Source organism: Vitis riparia, chromosome 13, assembly GCF_004353265.1.
Source record: "Vitis riparia cultivar Riparia Gloire de Montpellier isolate 1030 chromosome 13, EGFV_Vit.rip_1.0, whole genome shotgun sequence".
In the NCBI taxonomy this organism is placed as follows: domain Eukaryota; kingdom Viridiplantae; phylum Streptophyta; class Magnoliopsida; order Vitales; family Vitaceae; genus Vitis; species Vitis riparia.
In genome coordinates this window covers 20,499,382-20,519,242 of record NC_048443.1, presented here as the reverse complement: position 1 = coordinate 20,519,242, position 19,861 = coordinate 20,499,382, and the positions used below count along the sequence as shown (strand labels likewise).

General features: G+C 30.3%; 1 protein-coding gene across 1 annotated transcript; it reads left to right on the top strand.

Moving 5' to 3' along the window:
* Positions 1–549: 549 nt before the first annotated feature.
* Positions 550–1,544, top strand: LOC117929084. The gene has a single exon (XM_034849287.1). It carries the CDS (start codon positions 674–676, stop codon positions 1,379–1,381), a length of 708 nt encoding a protein of 235 aa, XP_034705178.1. The 5' UTR covers positions 550–673; the 3' UTR covers positions 1,382–1,544.
* Positions 1,545–19,861: the final 18,317 nt, after the last annotated feature.

The window sequence follows — 19,861 nt, the reverse complement described above, 5'->3', positions numbered from 1 at the left end:
AAAATTTGAAATTTTCATGCAAAAATCAGAATTAATGATCATGATTTTAATTTTTTGCTTGATTAAAATATTAAATTTTCTTATTAATGAAATGGTTATGCATACGTAAAAATTTGATGTGCTGATAGATAGATGACCCAGAAACTGTAATACAGGTGGTCAAATATGAGAGATTAGGGATGACAAATGGGACAAGTTTCCACGCTCACTTTCTTTTCTTCTTTTTTTCTATTTTTTTTTTCGGGTTAATCGGCTCACCCCCACGAGTCCTAATGGGATGAGTTTGTGATTAAAATAGAGCTTTGAGCAGACATTGAAAGCTGTACAACACCCAACTCTTGACCGCTTCTGGAACTCTTCCACCCAATTATGAGTAAATCACCCACGCGTAGGCCTTGGGTGTTCTAGTCTTCCTATGGAAAGACAGCCGTAGGCCTTGGGTTTTCTAGTCTTCCTGTGGAAAGGCAGCATCTCTCTTTGACTTGCCCACCAACGGTGTGTATATATATATATATATATATATATATATATATATATATATGCATACCTGACCAAAGCCCAAACATCAAGTCCCACAAAACCTAGTCTATTCCTTTTTCAGCACAACCCCAACACAGCTACCTGCTTCTGATCATCTCTTTGTGTCTTCCGGGCTCTCTCTGATCAAGCTTCTATGGCTGACCACTACTTCGCCCATGGACAACAGCCCCAGTCTCTTCCACCATGTGATTTGGAGTATCCCGTGCTTGCCTACCCACCGCCTGATCAATCTTGTGCCCCATATGAATTTGGCTATCCCATGCCTACCTGCCCACCGCCTGATCAATCTTGTCCCCCATATGAACTTGGTTATCCCATGCCTCCCTACCCACAGCTTCATCAATCTCCTCCACCATATGAATTCGGGTATCCCATGTGTCAGAATGAGGGATCCACCAGTACCATAAATCATGAGACGGCATGGAGTGATAATGATTTACTGCAGTGGATAAGCAATTTCCAGAATAGCGATAACCTTCATTCTGATGATAGAGTTAGACCTCCTCAACCCAACGATCCAAGGCTTCTAATGCTGTTAGATAATCTTCGACAACTCTATACGGAAAAGAGGGAGTTGTTCAAGAACATATTTCCGGAGCTTGATGACAACTTTGTGGAGTCGTTTAAGAAAATCCGATCAACTCTATTGCAGCTGAAGACAGATCGTTTGAAGGTACAGACCTTGCAAAGGAGCTTGAGTGTGGATTCACCTCGCACGCCATCAAGGAAAGGCGATGAATACCCATTGAGGCTGGATAGGTTCAAAGTCAAGACTCTGGATGTGAATGTGGGGGCTGGACAAGATGGCAAGGGTACGACCCACCCAAATCCTTCCAAATAGTACTTGCACAACAACAACGAGAGTGGGATTAATTATCTCAAATATATTATCCTCCACGGCTCTACTTCACTTATTTGAGTTGATGATTTTATACAACTTTTTTGGCTTGTAATAGACATTGGATTGAATATTTGGTTTGGTCATTACTGGTAAGATTCATATATATACGTATTGTATATTGTATATTGTATGTTTGCTTTCACTAATAGTGAAAATATGATTTTTTTTTTTTTATTAGATGATAACTCACCCGGAGTGGTTTGTCCTCCTTTTTCTTTATTTATTTATTTAAATGCTAAAAAAAAAATTTTGGGGATGAAAATATTTAAGGATGAAAAATGAAAGGAAAGAGAAAAAAAAGAAACAAGAAAAGAGAAAGGAATAAAATAAAAGAAAAATCGGATTAAAGTTTGAGATGGTATGTGTTTGGAGGTTGAAGATGACTGTAAATTTATTATTTTATTTTAAAAAAATTAGGTGGATGTAGAAAAAAATAAGATGGGCGTGTTTAATAACTCTTTAATAGAAAATAAGGATACTATTTGATAACATGATAAAGATGAAATATAATAAAAAATAATTTCTATTCATTAAATATAAAATATTTTTGTATTAAATTAACATTCATAAATTGGTAGGTGGAAAGATAATGATAATTATAAAAGATGGTATGACTTATTTTTTTAAATTTATTAATTTAAAAAAATATTGAAATATGATAAATGAAGAAATCTTCTAAAAGTTTACCCATTTAATATATAATCAATTAAATAGAGGGAACACATCTTATTCTACATCTACTCGTGTACACAAAAATGCTACTCATTAATTTTTTTGTTTAATTTTCTTAGCTTTTGTACATGTCAATTCTTCATACCATTATAAAAAATGGTCTCCTTCGTCTCCAATAAAAAAAAAAAAAAAAAAAAAAAAGCAAAAAGAAAAAAACCCTCATGATTAACCATAAGATTACAAATTAGAATATCTATCAATTCAATTCATAGAAGAATAACAGTCTAAAACTTGTTATAAATATTTATACAAATCCTTAATTTTACTTTAATTTTTTATTCTTAATTTTTATTTTTAATTATAAACATAATTCTAATTTTAGCTCTTAAAAACTTGGCGTGAACGAAAGGAAAAAAAAAAAAAAAGGAATGCATGAAAAATGATGAAAAGATGGTAACGGGGACCAACTTCACAAAAAGTAGGTTTTAAATAATATAATTTTAAAAATACTTTTAAATAAATCAAATTAAAATTTTTGTTTAAAAGACAAATTAAACATTTTTTAAACGTTTTTTTTTTAAAAAATAACTTCCGTTTAAATTTAGTTTTTATATATTATTAATACTTTTTAAAATTGTTTTAAAAAATATTTTTTGAGAATGGTTTTTAAAAACCGTTCTTTAATATTTTATAGAATAAAAATTTATTTAAAAATATAAAATGATTTAAACATATTTTTAATATTTTAAATATTTTTTAAAAATAATTTTATGTTTATATCTTTATTTTTAGTTATTATTCATGTTGCTTTTGAAAAATAAATGAAATTATTTAAAAACAACTAAAAGATGTTATCTAAAAATCTCATATTTTTAATTTTAAAAACATAAAATAAAAAATGGTTTTATGGTTCCTAAATTATTTTTTTAATTTTATTTTAAAAAATAAAAAATTATTGTCCAATATAGTTGCCAATCATGCCATCTCTTTCCTCTCTATGAATATGAAAATTAAAATCACATTTTTTTTAATAAAAATAAAAATAAAATGAGGTGATTATGAGAGGGAAAGAGCCCCACATCACGTTATTGACTCATCCCTTCTCATCAAACATGGCAATGGATTCAGATTTCCATAATCATGTTGTGTTTAGTCAAAGAAAAAAATTATGGAAAAAAAAAAAAACAATTTTCCTTTATTTAATTATACTATAAAAACTAAAAAAATAAAATATAATTAAATTAATTAAAAACTAATATATATATAATAATTATAATAATTAAAATGAGTTAAAAATAATATATATATATATATATATATATATATATAGATATATATTTTTTTTCTTTTCTTTGAATTTCCCTTTTAAATTTTTGATAATCATACATATATAGTATATATGTACATATTGTATATTGTATGGTTGCTTTCACTAATAGTGTAAATATGATTTTGTATTAAGATGACAACCCACCCGGAGTGGTTTGTCCTCCTTTTTTTTTTTTTTATTTAAATGCTAAAAAAAGGGGATGAAAAATGAAAGGAAAGAGGAAAAATAAAAGAAAAAAGAGAAAGGAATAAAATAAAAGAAAAAAAATTGGATTAAAGTTTGGGATGGTATGTGTTTGGAGGTTGAAGGTGACGGTAATTTTATCATTTTATTTTTTAAAAATTAGGTGGATGTAGAAAGAAATAAGATGGACATGTTTAATAACTCTTTAATAGAAAATAAGGATAGTGTTTGATTACATGATAAAGATGAAATACAATAAAAAATAATTTCTATTCATTAAATATAAAATATTTTTGTATTAAATTAACATTCATATATTGGTAGGTGCAAAGATAATGATGGTATGACTTTTTTTTTATTTATAATTTATTAATTTTAAAAAGTATTTGTAGGGGCCTCCCCCACGTGTCAACCCACATGTTGGTCCACATGGCGTTCCCCTCAGTACTGTCTGAATAGTCACCATAGCACCCAAAGCTTCCCATCTAGGCCATACAAGCTTGCAATTAGTAGCGATAAACCTCCCATGGTGGCAACGTTTTTCGGATAGCTTTTGATTCTCTCTTACTACATGTAATCATTCTCTCATGACATAGTTATAGTTGATGGGACCTTCCCTAGTCCTCGCATTCATGTCAGAAGATTATCACACATTGCTTCATACCTCCAGCAAGCTGAAACGACGCACAAACACATCATGACATACTATTTGACGGCACCAGCTAGGCACCCTAAACTGCAATGATTGCCCTACCAATTACAAAATAGCCATCATTGTAGTAAAAGTCAAAATGCCAACTCAACACTAGAGTGACCGCCTCCTAAGCATTATAAAAGGTCCTCCTAAGCACTATAAAAGGTCCTCCTAAGCATAACCCATGCATACGAGTAAGGGTTAACACCTTCACTCTCCTCTTTAAAGGTTCAAACTCATCTATGTCTAACTTAAGCTTCGAAGGGATGTGCTCGGACAATCTATCCAAACATCCTTTGTGCAGAAAAATAGCTTACCCAGCCTCTAGTTGCTGAGTAGGAGCTTCCAATGGCATAACAAGGGGAGGATCTAGGGATGGCAATGGGGCGGGTCTTTTCAGGTACCCGCCCCACCCCGCCCTTAATGGGACGGGGTTTAATTTTAATAAACAGGTTTGGGAATTTTTTTTAAAACCTGGGACGTGTTCAAGTATTGCCCCACCTTGCCCCGTCCTGTCCTGATTATATATCAAATTAAAATTAAAATTTAATTTAATTTAAAATTTAAAATTAATTTAATTTAATTTTTTTTAAAACCTGGGGCGGGTTCGAGTATTGCCCCATCTTGCCCCGTCCTGTCCTGATTATATATCAAATTAAAATTAAAATTAAAATTTAATTTAATTTAATTTTTATTTTATTATTTTTAATATATAGATAATAATAAAATATTTTTTTAATAAAATAAGTTATAAAAAATATAATAATTCAATTATTTATAAAATATATTTATTTTAATATAATTAAAATTTTTAAAGTAATTTTTTAAAAAAAAATCAAATTCAAATTCAAATTCAAAAAAAGTTAAACGAGTCCATATGAGAATTTATCATATACTTGCCCACCCCGCCCCGCCCCGTCCTCCTTTAATTTTTTAAATGAGACGGGGATGGAAATTGTTTCAAATAAACGGGGCGGGGTTGGGATGGGAGCGACCCGTCCCGAACCCGCCCCATTGCCATCCTTAGGAGGATCTGCTCCGGTTGACCTTGTACCAACAACATTGAAATGTGATAAATGAAAAAATCTTCAAAAGGATTACCCATTTAATATAATCAATTAAATAGAGGGAATACATCCTATCCTACATCTACATGTGCCCTACTCGTGTACACAAAAATGCTACTCATTAATTTTTTGTTCAACTTTCTTAGCTTTTGTACGTGTCAATTCCTCATACCATTATAAAAAAAATGGTCTCCTTCGTCCCCAATAAATAAAAAAAAAAACCCACATGATTAACCATAAGATTACAAATTAGAATATCTATCAATTCAATTGATTAAAAGAATAAGTGTAAAATTTGTTATAAATATATATACAAATTCTTAATTTTATTTTAATTTTTAATTTTTAATTTTAATTATAATCATAATTCTATTTTTAGGCCTTACAAACTTGCCGTGAACGAAAGGAAAAAAAGAAAGTAACGCGTGAAAAATGATGAAAAGATGGTAACGGGGCCAACTCCACAAAAAGGAGGGTGGAGACTTTTTCATAACAGGCTTTGGACTTTGAATAAGTAGGCAGGGAATTTAAATTAAAAAATAATAATAATTTAATTTTTTTAAATAATATAATTTAAAAAATATTTTTAAATAATTCAAATTAAAATTTTGGTTTAAAAAACAAATTAAACATTTTTTAAACGTGTTTTTTAAGAAATAACTTCTGTTTAAATTTAGTTTTTATATATAATTAATGACTTTTTAAAACAATTTTTTGAGAACGCTTTTAAAAACCGTTCCTTAATATTTTGTAGAATAAAAATTTATTTAAAAATTTAAAATGATTGAAACCTATTTTTAATATATTTAAATATATTTTTAAAATAATTTTTATGCTTATATATATTTATTTTTAATCATTATTCATGTTGCTTTTTGTTTTTAAAAAACAAGTGGTTTTTCATTTTTAAAAACATAAAATAGAAAATAGTTTTATGTTTAGGTATTTTTCCATTTAAAAAAAAAAAAAAATTGTTGTCTGCCAATCATGACTATTACATTCCTCCCTATGAATATGAAAATTAAAATCACGGTTTTTTTTAAAATAATAATAAAAATAAAATGAGGTGATTATGAGCTGACATTCAAAGGCCCGGGCTCAAAAGAGCCAAATCATGATTATCCATGACAGCATGATGGAAAGAGCCCACATCACGTTATTGACTCATCCCTTCTCATCAAACATGGCAATCGAATCAGATTTCCATAATCATGTTGTGTTTAGTCAAAGAAAAAAAATTATGGAAAAAAAAAAACCTAACAATTTTCCTTTATTTAATTGTACTATAAAAACTAAAAAATTAAATATAATTAAAATTAATTAAAAACTTATATATTTTTAAATTATTTAATAATAATTATAAAAATTAAAATAAGTTTAAAATAATGTATAAAAATAATTTATTGATTTTTTATACATATAGATTTTATTTTTTCTTTTCTTTGAATTTCCCCTTTAATTTTTTGATAATCAAAAAGTGAGTCAGCAACACGTAGGGAAAAAGAAAACCTGAGTCAGCAACACGTAGGGAAAAAAAAAAACTCAAGGAATGATGGATGAAGCTCTCAACACCGACAAGAAAAAGAGAAAATTCTTATAGGAAAATAATCCAAAAGCCTAGACAATCTTTATCATTGCAGCAGAAAAGGATATCATAAAAGTCAAGCATGCAAAGGAGCTTGAGGCTTGGTTCTGGTTCACGTGACGAATTTCCATTAAAGATGGAACGGTTCAAAGTGCGGACACAGGTTGTCGGCGAGGTTCAACAGGACTCGCATGCCTCCAAAGAAAATGCACCATTGAAAACAACAACCAGGGCTGTTACTATTATTTCGTCACTTGTAATTTAATCCATTCTATTGTGGGTTTCAATGTTCAGCCAAGTACAAAGCCAGTCAAAAGAAATCTTATCCACAATTCCAGATTATAGATTATGATGCATTTCAATATAAAAAAGTCTTCTTAAATCCTACAGTAATATTTTTCTTTCTTGTCACGCAAATTCCAAACAGCCTTTCGGACAGTTGACCTGAAAGAGCCACTGCCGTAGAGTGACAAAATTGTGAATACGGCGTCCCTTCTTCTCTTTGGATTTATCATAGACCCAGATTTTGGATGACTTGAAACTCAACTTACAACCTCAAACTAAAAGTTTGACTCTGAATACAAAATGTCCTTCAAAGGTTCTCCAAATACTTACAAAGATTCAACTACATATATTTTGTTGCAAGTATGTATTAAGCAATACAACCTTAAATTTGTGAGTATTTCAACGTTGGAGTTTTGTATCCAAAGGGACAAAAATGTAAATAACCATGCATAAAGAGATAAAATAATTAAATTTAAATTTTAGAAATATAAATGAGGATGAGCACATGCACTCATATAATAATGCATGTGGAAGTGGTTGGAAGTAGCAATGATGAACAAAATTTGCCAAATTTATCAACAAAAAATGAAATAAAAATCTAAAATCTTGTAATAATGAGGAAATATCACGATATTTTAAACCTTGCTTATAGATGCATATTACGTCCCTGAAAAATATGATGAATTACACACTATAAACAAGCTCACGGTTGGGTAGTTTTTAGTTCATTCTTTATAACTTTAATGGTAATAAAGCCGTTAGGATTTTTTTGGAAGTATTTTCTTTGCACCCAAACATGAAAATGGCTTCTTATTGCGACATCAATGATTGTAGCTGCTTCAGTATCAACCCAAACTTCTATCCATAGTTTTTTCCAACCTTTACAAGTACTGAATCATACTTCACCTATTAAATTAGACAAGATGAATTATATTTTTTGGCATTCACTAATGGAAAATGTGATTTATGCTAATAGATTTGTAGACTTTGTGGAAGGGGAAGTCATGCCTTTCTAAGATAGATGGATTTGGTGTCATTAATCCAAAATTACACTACAAGAAAAAAGTCTTTCGTTAACAGTTTTTCACCATCAAGGTAGGGTATATCTGTCAAGGTATATTACTATTTATATATGTCATCTATGTCAGTGTCAAGAAAAGTTTAAATCTACCTTGACATTTACATATGTCAAGGTTGTTTCTATTTTTACCAATGATCGAATCTTTGTTACTATGACATATGTCAATGTTTCTTTCACTTTTGTCAAGGTTGGATTCAACATATGTCAAGATTTTTTTATCATATGTCAATGTTAACTTGATCTTCTGTTAAGGTTGCTACAACAAATGTCAAGGATAAGTATAATATGTCAAGGTTTCTAGCTATTGCAATGTCAATGTTGGGCATTGGCCATCTATCAAGGTTGCCTATGACAAATTTAATATTATTTTACTATAATTTTTAGTTTTAATGGAAAATAAACTTGTTACCATATGAAACTTGTTTCCAAATTAAATTTGATACATATTTAATTATGATAATAATAACTAAGTCATAAAACAATGTAAATAAACTATTACTCAAGGGAAAAAATTATTATAGATACATTTGAATATTAAAAACACAATGGAATAAATTTTTTTCTATTTACTCTCTATTTTCTATATACAAAAAAAAAAAAAACTAATTACAAATATTCAATTAAGATAATATATAAACTTAAATTAAAAAGTACAATACTATCTTTGTAAGAGGTGGTCATTAATTCTTCATCATCTTCTTCTTTTTTGCTATATTTCTTGAATACCTAGTAGGATAGACACATGTTAATAGAAAAGTAAGCAACAAGTATCAAAATAGCAATTTTCAAGTATTATATTACTCAACATGCATTTTATCAAAGGAAATCAAATGAATATCAAGGCACCCAAAGTCAATATCAAATGAGGATATAGTTCTTAATGACATACATATTCATGAAACTTTAAAATGGGAAGAGAGAGAGTGTACCTATATAGCAAGCGTCACTGATTCTACAAAAATGAGGTTAATTCACCAATAATAATGATAAGATTAAAGACTAATAAATAAAAAATAACTAAACCTATATTCTTAAAGTGGCAATCATCTTCTTTGCATGGTATGGTTGCCCTCCAAATTCATCAAAACGTGTGGATGCCTTTCACAAAATCTGGTGGTGCCATATTCTTAAAGTGGCAGCATTCCTTTTTTTTTTTTTTTTTTTTTACAAAAAATAAACTGATGTGTAGTGGAGGTTCAAAGTGGCAGCCTTGTTCTCATCCTAGTAGACCCAAGAAGATTTAATTTGCATTTAATGAAAGTTGTTGTTTGATGAAGTTTTACGGATCTATCAGTCAATGAAGTGCTTGCATTTTCATACTTGCATTGCCACTCTGAAAGTTCCTCATCAATAATATCCCTAGCAGCAACTACAAGTGTGAGTAAGCCTTGTGATGAATATTTAGTCAAATGGCTCTGAGTTGCCGGCCTTACATGACTATTCCTCCCACTGTCTTTTGCTAAAATGCTAAACATTTAAGAATCAGCACCTTTCACCAAGTCTTTCACAGTATCGTTGGGGAATTTGATGACAATAGACATTCTTTTGGGCACGCTATCAAACTCATGCAGACCCAATAGATCCAGACTGTGCAGAGGCAATTGAAACAGATTGCCCAATTAAAGCAACTCATGGCATTTCAGATGTACTTCTAGGACCCTGATTTAACAAGAGAGCCTGAACAGCAGCAAGGATTTTCTGGTCTGATGCAGCTTGATCTATTTTACTAATTACATCGATTTTTCTTGTACCATCTCCATCATATTCCTTAGCAATTTTGAGAGCTCGAGATGAAGCCATTTCGGGTGCCTGGGCAGCAGGTACAATAACCAGCAAAATGGCATCATTGTGCTGAGCATAGTCACTCACCAATGTCTCATCCATAATCCGTTGATCCAATCCAGGCAAATCAACCAGTTTCAGAGGAGGTGTTGTACTAGTCCGTAGCTTCAAATATATTTCATCTCGGTTCTTGCCTGAGGCACCCTTACTCAGCCTGTCCTGGAGAGAATGTCGAAGAGCACTTGTAGAAACTTGTTGAGATTTGTTGGCAATTTGTAAGATGATCGACTTGCTGCTTAGGGAACCATCCTTTTGTAAATCAATACATATTAGAGCCCGAGTAGCACCATTTTCTCCAATAGGCAAAACAGGATGTCCAATCAAATTGTTCAAAACTGCAGATTTACCAGCACCGACATTTCCAAGAGCAACAACATTAAGAAAAGTTGAACCCTTACGAGAAGAACTGGAACTCGAATTCTCATCCGCATCTTCATCCGCTAGCAGCGCCGCGGCCTAGCACATAGACCCTGACAGCTGCACGAGCTCATCGATCGCCTCCATGAGATCAACCAAACAATCTAACAATCAAACGATCAAACCTTGGGTGAATTCGAAATCGAGATCGAGGAGATCGAAGCAAAAACTGGAATAGACAAAATCAAAACCCTAGGTTGAAAATTCAACGAAGAAAAAATAAATAAAAAATAGCAAAAATTGGAGATTTGCGTGGATCGAGGTGCGGGAGATTGGGAGACTTTGAGATTAAGAGAATCAAGAGGTTCTGGGAGAAAAAAAGAATTGAAATGTCAACGAAGAAGTCCTCTTAACTAAAGGGAATTTCAAAGCATCTGACTCCCACAAACCTGAATCTTGAGAAGAATTTAAAGAAGATCCATTGGAGAGTCTTTTGGGCTCTTGGTGTTTTCTACTCCATAACCACCAAGAAAGATGGGTTAATGACACAGACATACTCTTACTCAGATATCGATTTGAATAAGAACAGAATGAATTTTGGGGCTAGAAATTTATGAATAATTAAGATGTGGCTAAGACCAGATAATCGGAAACAAATGTGTTTCGATGAGTAGTTTTTGCCTTAAAGGTCAAAACCTAGAAGATTGCTTCTCAAAATCAAAAACCTAATTTCTCTTTCTACCACTCAACAGGAACCATCAATCTAGAGAGAGAGATTTTTCCCGACTGGAGCTGGATTGTTCTTCATTTTTCAAAGCCCTTTTTTTTTTAGGTAAATAAAATAAAATAAAATAAGCATTTTAAAAAAGAAATGAAAATAAAATAAAAAATAAAAACATAAAGTAAATAAACAAATAATAATAATAATAATAATAATAATAATAATAACTTTATGAAAATCAATTCATGGAATATATTTATAACTTTTATAATGTCAATTTTCCATAATTAATTTTCTTCTTTCCTAATGTCTAAATTTGTATGAGTTAACTTAAAAAATATAATTTTGAAACCTGATATTATGCCGAAGAATTGATAAATCAAAATTCCAAATATCTTAATTTTCAAGCTTACACAAATTTATTAATTATTTTTAAATCAAATACAAGTTAATTACTAATTTAAAAATAATGAAAAATAGTTTATGAAAAAAAGATTATATTAATACAAACTCAAAAAAAAAAAAAAATCATTAACATCAATGAATAAAAAAAATACTTTATTAGTATTGATTTTATTTATATCCAATTATAAAAAAACCATAATGTAGCAAATTTTATTTCACTAAAATTAGTGAATAAAAAATTATGTACACAAATTTATTTCAGTGCTATTGATATAGACTAAAAAATGATTTAATCAATTTGATAAAAAAAAAAATTAAAATTGATATTAACATTACTAAAAAAATTTATTAAATATTAACTTCTTTAATCAAAATTGATTGTTATCACTTCAATTTATAATACTTAGTAAGTAAATTAGATATACACATATCAAATAAATTATTATCATTATTGCTTTTATTTAAGTACCTTGAATACATTGACTTATAAATTATCTGTCAAGATTCTATTATATAAGTCATGAAAGAATTCAACAAATTTTATATATGTCATTATTGGTTTAAAAAAGTTGTATATGTCATAGTTGTTCATTAAAATAGGCAACATTGACACATATCACCTTAAGTCAAGATAATATATGTCAACAATGACCTTTTTTCTTGTAGTGTTATGCGGAAGAGATTTGATCATTTGATTCTAATTAGTTGGGTCTATTCATCACTCACTCCTAAGATTATGGCATAAATCATAGGACACAACCTCACATTGTGTTTGGAGTGCACTAGAGAAAAGTTTTCTATCTCCTTGAAGGTATGTGTTATGCAACTACGATTGCAATTTCAACCATTGAAGAAAGAATCTTTGTCAATGATGGAATAAATTTTAAAAATGAAGGGTATTATTGATAATCTTCCAATTATTTTCAAGCCTATAATGGAGCATGACCATGTACTACAACTTGGAGGATTATGTCTTGACTATAATTCTTTGGTTGCTTCTATCACTACATGAGATAATGAAATTAGTCTTGATTTAATTCACGACATGCTTTTGATGCATGAACAACATCTAGAGCAACAAAATTTAGTTGAAGAAAATATTGTTGTCTTAGTCAATCTTGTATTTACTCAAGGAAAATACTTCCATAAAAGAAATTAGAAGAGTGGACATGTCTTTAATACATCCTACGGTCTAGTTTAGATCCAAAATTCAAATCCTAATACACAATTTTCTAGTAGAATTCATTGTGGTAGAACTAATTTCAATATCACTCAAAGTTAAGGAGGATGAGGTTGTAGGGAACTCTGGATTACTCCTTTACTTGGCCTTGGATCAGTTAGGTGCATGCATTCTTTTTAAGGCTATCTAGATCCCTGTAATGGAAGTAAATAAGCAAATAAACACTTTTTCAGGATCTAGATCTAAAGATTAGGATGTGCTTACATAAATTTAGATATTCCTATATCAATTCTTATTATTGTCAAAAACTCCAAAGTCATAGAAGATCTCAAAGACACAACAATCTTCCATCTAATGGCTCCTTCTTGAATCCAAGACACTGAAATGATGGAGATCTTAAGGATGGTAGAGACTAGGGTTCTCTTTCTCTTTAATGGATAAGAAGTAAGAGTTTGAAGCCCTAAACCTTAATGAGGTTATAAGCTTCCCATGGGCTTAAGTGACTTGAGCCCACCTTGAGTTTAAATCACTTAATTTAGCCTAAAAAGGGTCTTAATTGATTAATTAGTCCAAGTAGGCTCCAAAAAAATCAATTAGCCCAATTTAGAAAGATCATTCATAAGCTCCTATGCAACCTAATGTATTTACCAAAACATCTTTTTGTACACAAATGAACTAATAATCTATACAACATCATAAATCGTGCCACCAAGAAACATGAGCTCGAGCAAAGGCCACTAAGATCCAAAGGAAGATGTTGGCTCATTCAGAATCCAATTTTGAAGTTGAGTCAACATCTCACTATAGAGATTCAACTTCACTCTAGTATTCTATGTATTAAAACGAGATATAAACTCAAATCTATGACCTATTATCCATTGCATGCAAACGTCTTAGGAACTGGTATCTGTAATCTAACAAGGTATGTGCTATCAACCTCTCAAGATTACATTTTTAATCCTTGAGTCTCAAATCCTCCTATTATGTGATCAACAAACATAATCTAGCTCTCTAAGAGCATATATCAAATTTCAGTCAAAAAATTACTATGATCATAGTTTTCCTTATCACATATCTTTAGGATCATCTAAGAAGATATATTGTTTTAAACTCATGAGATATCATGGTGCCTATATCGAAAATACCTATTGCCACCTACCTTAATGAATAATGACCTAATTAGTAGGACATATGTGGTCACCTTAAGGTCTCACCCATAGGTCAAAGTCATTGAAGAGCTCATAACTAGCTCAATATTCTCTCAAGGTTAAGAGTTTATGCGATATAATAGTTTAGTGATTCATGATTACTTGATAGCTAGTGTCATGATTTACCATAAGTCTTGTCCAATTTGTAACCATACATACTAGCGCACTCATCCTGAGAAAATCATCATGATGACTAAGACAAGTCATCCTTTTAATAAAGAGGTAGTGCACTATACTATCCAATAGATTACCCAAATTCATGAACCAATTGTGAACTGGTTATCATTTTGCAAGGAACCCATAACTTCAATCTTCTATGTAACTAATAATGCACCCAAATCACATACAATGCAAATAATAGGGGTGCGAATGCTCAAGTAAAAATTAATGCAAATGAGGATAAGAAAAGAAATTAGAATCATAATAAATAAATTTATCAATGAAACTTTATTTTGTTACATCATATCATGCTTTCAAGGGCTCTATTCTAACAATTATAGCCCATTTTCCTTAGAATGGTCTACATCATTTATTTAAGAATTTTTTATATATCATAAAAAAAATCAACTCTCTAACATTCAAAATAACTTCAAATAAGATAATTCTCTAAATAAAAATTTTAAGTTATTTATGAAATGCACATTGCACAATGTTTGTATGTTAAATATCTATATCCTAGAAATCAATAGACAATCTCTAATTTATAATTAAAAATGACATGTACATGAATTCCCTCATTATGACAACTACATTACCTTTTATTTCATAAAAATGCAAGAAACAAATAGAGATTAAAGTCATGCAAAATAATAATAATAAATAAGATAAAAAAATTATAAAATAGATATATAATTGATAGAATTTCCTATAAACACTTCAATTCACATCATAAATAATCCTATACTTGTTGAGATAAAGCTCTTAAAAGCATGACATGATGTAACAATAGTTGGATTTCATTAATAGCAATATTATGATTTTGGTTCTCCTTTTACTATATGGTTTATACATTTTTTTATGTTAAACATTTCAGTTTGATATCTCTTACATTGTACATGACTTAGATGTTTTAGGACTTGCATGGAAGATTCAAGTAATGGGTTTCTTGCAAGTAGATGATTTGGTCATAGTTGATTCATGGACATAGGCAATCCATTTGAGACTATTGTGGATTACCTCCTAATTGGAAGGATGACTAGTCTTGGTCATTAGGATAAGTTTCCCATAGTAAGTGCACTAGTGTATATGGTTACACATTTGATAAGACCTACAGTGAATTAAGACATTTTTTTTTTGAATACTCATGATTCACCAAGCTACTATATTGCATTGACTTTCAAACTTTAGAGGATATTAAACTTGTGTTATAGTCATTAGGAGGATATTAAAATGGATTAAAGTTTGGGATGGTATGTGTTTGGAGGTTGAAGATGACGGTAATTTTATCATTTTATATGCCAATTTTATTTTTTAAAAATTAGGTGGATGTAGAAAGAAATAAGATGAGCATGTTTAATAACTCTTTAATAGAAAATGAGGATAGTGTTTGATTACATGATAAAGATGAAATACAATAAAAAATAATTTCTATTCATTAAATATAAAATATTTTTGTATTAAATTAACATTCATAAATTGGTAGGTGGAAAGATAATGATGATTATAAATGATGGTATGACTTTTTTTTTAAAATTTATTAATTTTAAAAAGTATTTGTAGCGGCCTCCCCCACGTGTCAACCCACGTGTTGGTCCAAGTGGCATTCCCCTCAGTACTGTCCAGATGGTCACCATAGCACCCGAAGCTTCCCATCTGGGCCATACAGGCTTGCAATTAGTAGTGATAAACCCCCCCATGCTGGCAACGTTTTCCGGATAGCTTTTGATTCTCTCTTACTACATGTAATAATTCTCTCTTGACATAGGTATAGATGATGGGACCTTCCCAGTCCTCGCATCCATGTCAGAAGATTATCCTACCAACAGGTTGAAACGACGGGCAAACACATCATGACATACTATTTGGCAGCACCAACTAGCCAACCTAAATTGTAATGATTGCCCTACCAACTACAGAATAGTCATCATTGTAGTAAAAGTCAAAGTACCAACTCAGCACTAGAGTCACTCCCTCCTGAGCACTATAAAAGGTCCTCCCAAGCATAACCCAGGTATGCGAGTAAGGGCTAACACCTTCACTATCCTCTTTAAAGGTTCAAACCCACTTGTGTTTAACTTAAGCTTCGGAGGGGTGTGCTCGGACAATCTATCCGAATATCCTTTGTGTAGAAAAATAGCTTGCCCAACCTCTAGTTGTTGAGTAGGAGCTTCTAGTGGCACAACAAGGGGAGGATCTGACCCAGTTGACCTTGTATCAACAATATTGAAATATCTTTGAAAGGTTTACCCATTTAATATAATCAATTAAATAGAGGGAACACATCTTATCCTACATCTACATATGCCCTACTCGTGTACACAAAAATGCTACTCATTAATTTTTTGTTCAACTTTCTTAGCTTTTGTACGTGTCAATTCCTCGTACCATTATAAAAAAATTGGTATCCTTCGTCCCCAATAAAAAAAAAAAAAAAAAAACCTCCTGATTAACCATAAGATTACAAATTAGAATATCTATCAATTCAATTGATTGAAAGAATAATGGTCTAAAATTTGTTATAAATATATATACAAATTCTTAATTTTACTTTAATTTTTTATTCTTAATTTATAATTTATAATTTTAATTATAATCATAATTCTATTTTTAGGCCTTAAAAACTTGCCGTGAACGAAAGGAAAAAAAGAAAGTAACGTATGAAAAATGATGAAAAGATGGTAACGGGGACCAACTTCACAAAAAGGAGGGTGGAGACTTTTTCATAACAGGCTTTGGACTTTGAATCAGTAGGCAGGGAATTTAAATTAAAAAATAATAATAATTTAATTTTTTTAAAAAATATAATTTTAAAAATCTTTTTAAATAAATCAGATTAAAATTTTAGTTTAAAAAAAAATTAAACATTTTTTTAACAAAAAACTTCTGTTTAAATTTAGTTTTTAAATATTATTAATGATTTTTTAAAACAGTTTAAAAAAATATTTTTGAGAAAGGTTTTTAAAAACCGTTCTCTAATATTTTGTAGAATAAAAATTATTTAAAAATCTAAAATGTTTGAAACCTATTTTTAATATATTTAAAAATAAATTTTATGTTTATATTTATATTTTTAATCATTATTCATTACTTGTAAAATATATGAAAACAACTCAAGGATGGTGTCTAAAAATATTATGTTTTATATTTTTAAAAACATAAAATAGAAAATAGTTTCATGGTTCTTAAAAGTATTTTCTATTTTTATTTAAAAAAAAAAAAATTGTTGTCTGCCAATCATGACTATCTCATTCCTCCCGATGAATATGAAAATTAAAATCACGGTTTTTTTATTTTTTAAATAATAATAAAAATAAAATGTGGTGATTATGAGGTAACATTCAAAGGCCCGGGCTCAAAAGAGCCAAATCATGACTATCCATGACAGCATGATGGAAAGAGCCCCACATCACGTTGTTGACTCATCCCTTCTCATCAAACATGGCAATCGAATCAGATTTCCATAATCATGTTGTGTTTAGTCAAAGAAAAAAATTATGGAAAAAAAAAACAATTTTTCTTTATTTAATTATACTATAAAAAAAATAAAAAGTTAAATGTAATAAAAATGAATCAAAAACTTATATTTTTAAAAATTATTTAATAATAATTATAATAATTAAAATGAGTTTAAAATAATAAATAAAAATAATTTATTGATTATATATATATATATATATATATATATATATATATATATATATATATATGTATTTTTTATTTTTTCTTTTCTTTGAATTTCCCCTTTAATTTTTTGATAATCAAACATATATAGAAGAGAGTTGGAATTATAAATAAAATAAATTTTTTTTAAAAAAAACCCTTAAGTGAGTCGGCAACTCGTAGGGAAAAAGAAACCTGAGTCAGCAACACATAGGAAAAAAAAAAATACTCAAGGAATGATGGATGAAGCTCTCAACACCGACAAGAAAAAGAGAAAATTCTTATAGGAAAATAATCCAAAAGCCTAGATAATCTTTATCATTGCAGCAGAAAAGGATATCATAAAAGTCTAAAGCATGCAAAGGAGCTTGAGGCTTGGTTCTAGTTCACGTGACGAATGGCCATTAAAGATGGAACGGTTCAAAGTGCGGACACAGGTTGTCGGCGAGGTTCAACAGGACTCCCATGCCTCCAAAGAAAATGCACCATTGAAAACAACAACCAGGGCTATTACTATTATTACGTCACTTGTAATTTAATCCATTCTATTGTGGGTTTCAATGTTCAGCCAAATACAAAGCCAGTCAAAAGAAATCTTATCCACAATTCCAGATTATAGATTATGATGCATTTCAATATAAAAAAGTCTTCTTAAATCCTACAGTAATATTTTTCTTTCCTGTCACGCAAATCCCAAACAGCCTTTCGGACAGTTGACCTGAAAAAGCCACTGCCGTAAAGTGACCAAACTGTGAATACGTGCCCTGTATAACCACAGTTGATCCTCCCTTCTTCTCTTTGGATTTATCATAGGGAAACTTGTGTTTGGGCCGGTAATATCAAAACATTATGGGATTGGAAAGTCAGCTTTTGACTTTTTAATATAACTACTCTAATCCCAAAAATAATATGGGCTTCATGCACTTTGGGCTGAGCTCTTTTTTAATGCCCAATATGCCCTCCTCTTTCTGGCAATCAACCTCCACATGTGAAAAAAAAAAAACAAAAACCAAAAATAAAAAAAACTTAATAGCAAGGCCTTCTTCGTTCAGTTTCTACATCTAAACCCTTTGGGCCTCTGTTCGCTTTCTCATCTTCTTTATTTTACCCCTCCCTTTGTACATGTCTAGCTAATATAAATCCTAACGAAAAACCTCTTCTTCATTTGTCCTCTTCATCCTTACAGTACAAACCTTAATTAACAACCACAACTATGAGGCTAATGAAGAAAACAAGATTAGCATCTGCGGTTTTTCAATTCCTTGGCTTTCAAGTTTTTCTCAATTTAAAAATTCAAGTTTTTTTTTCTTCTCGATTTTGTTTTTTTTATTTGTTGTTTCTAATTTTCATATTTGAAGTTTGAAGAAAAACCTTGCATTTGCAATTGAAATCAACACTTATTTATAGCAGCTTCAAATTTCTTGTTAAAACAATTTTCATTTACAGCGACTTCAAGTGTCTTGAGATTTCTTAAACCTTATGGCAATAGTGAGTACAATGTTCATTATTGAGTCGCATTTTGCCCTAACCCCAAACCGAAATCTGAACGTAAATAATTTTCATTTATTGTTCTCTTTAGTTGATTTCTTTGAAATGGAGCACGTAAATCAACAATTTTGGAGTCATTGGTGGACTTGAACTTTTGTGTTAGGTTATAGGAACCATATTATTCCCAAATAACCATATGACCCACAAGTCATATTAAATCCAGATGGAACATACAACATATCTGGTTGCAAGTCGCATTGTTATTTTAGGGACTGTATCTTAGGTACTACCTTAATAGCCTTTAGGTACCGTCTTAATCTACCTTAGGTACTACCTTAACCGACCTCAGTTAAAGTTGGGTACTACCTATCCGAAGTCTCAGACCTTCATTTGTGACCCTTAGAGCATGTCATTATGTGATTATTCTGTGTGTTCAATTGGTTCATCTTTGGTTTTTTGCGGACTGTACCTTAGGTACTACCTTAATAGCCCTTAGGTACCAC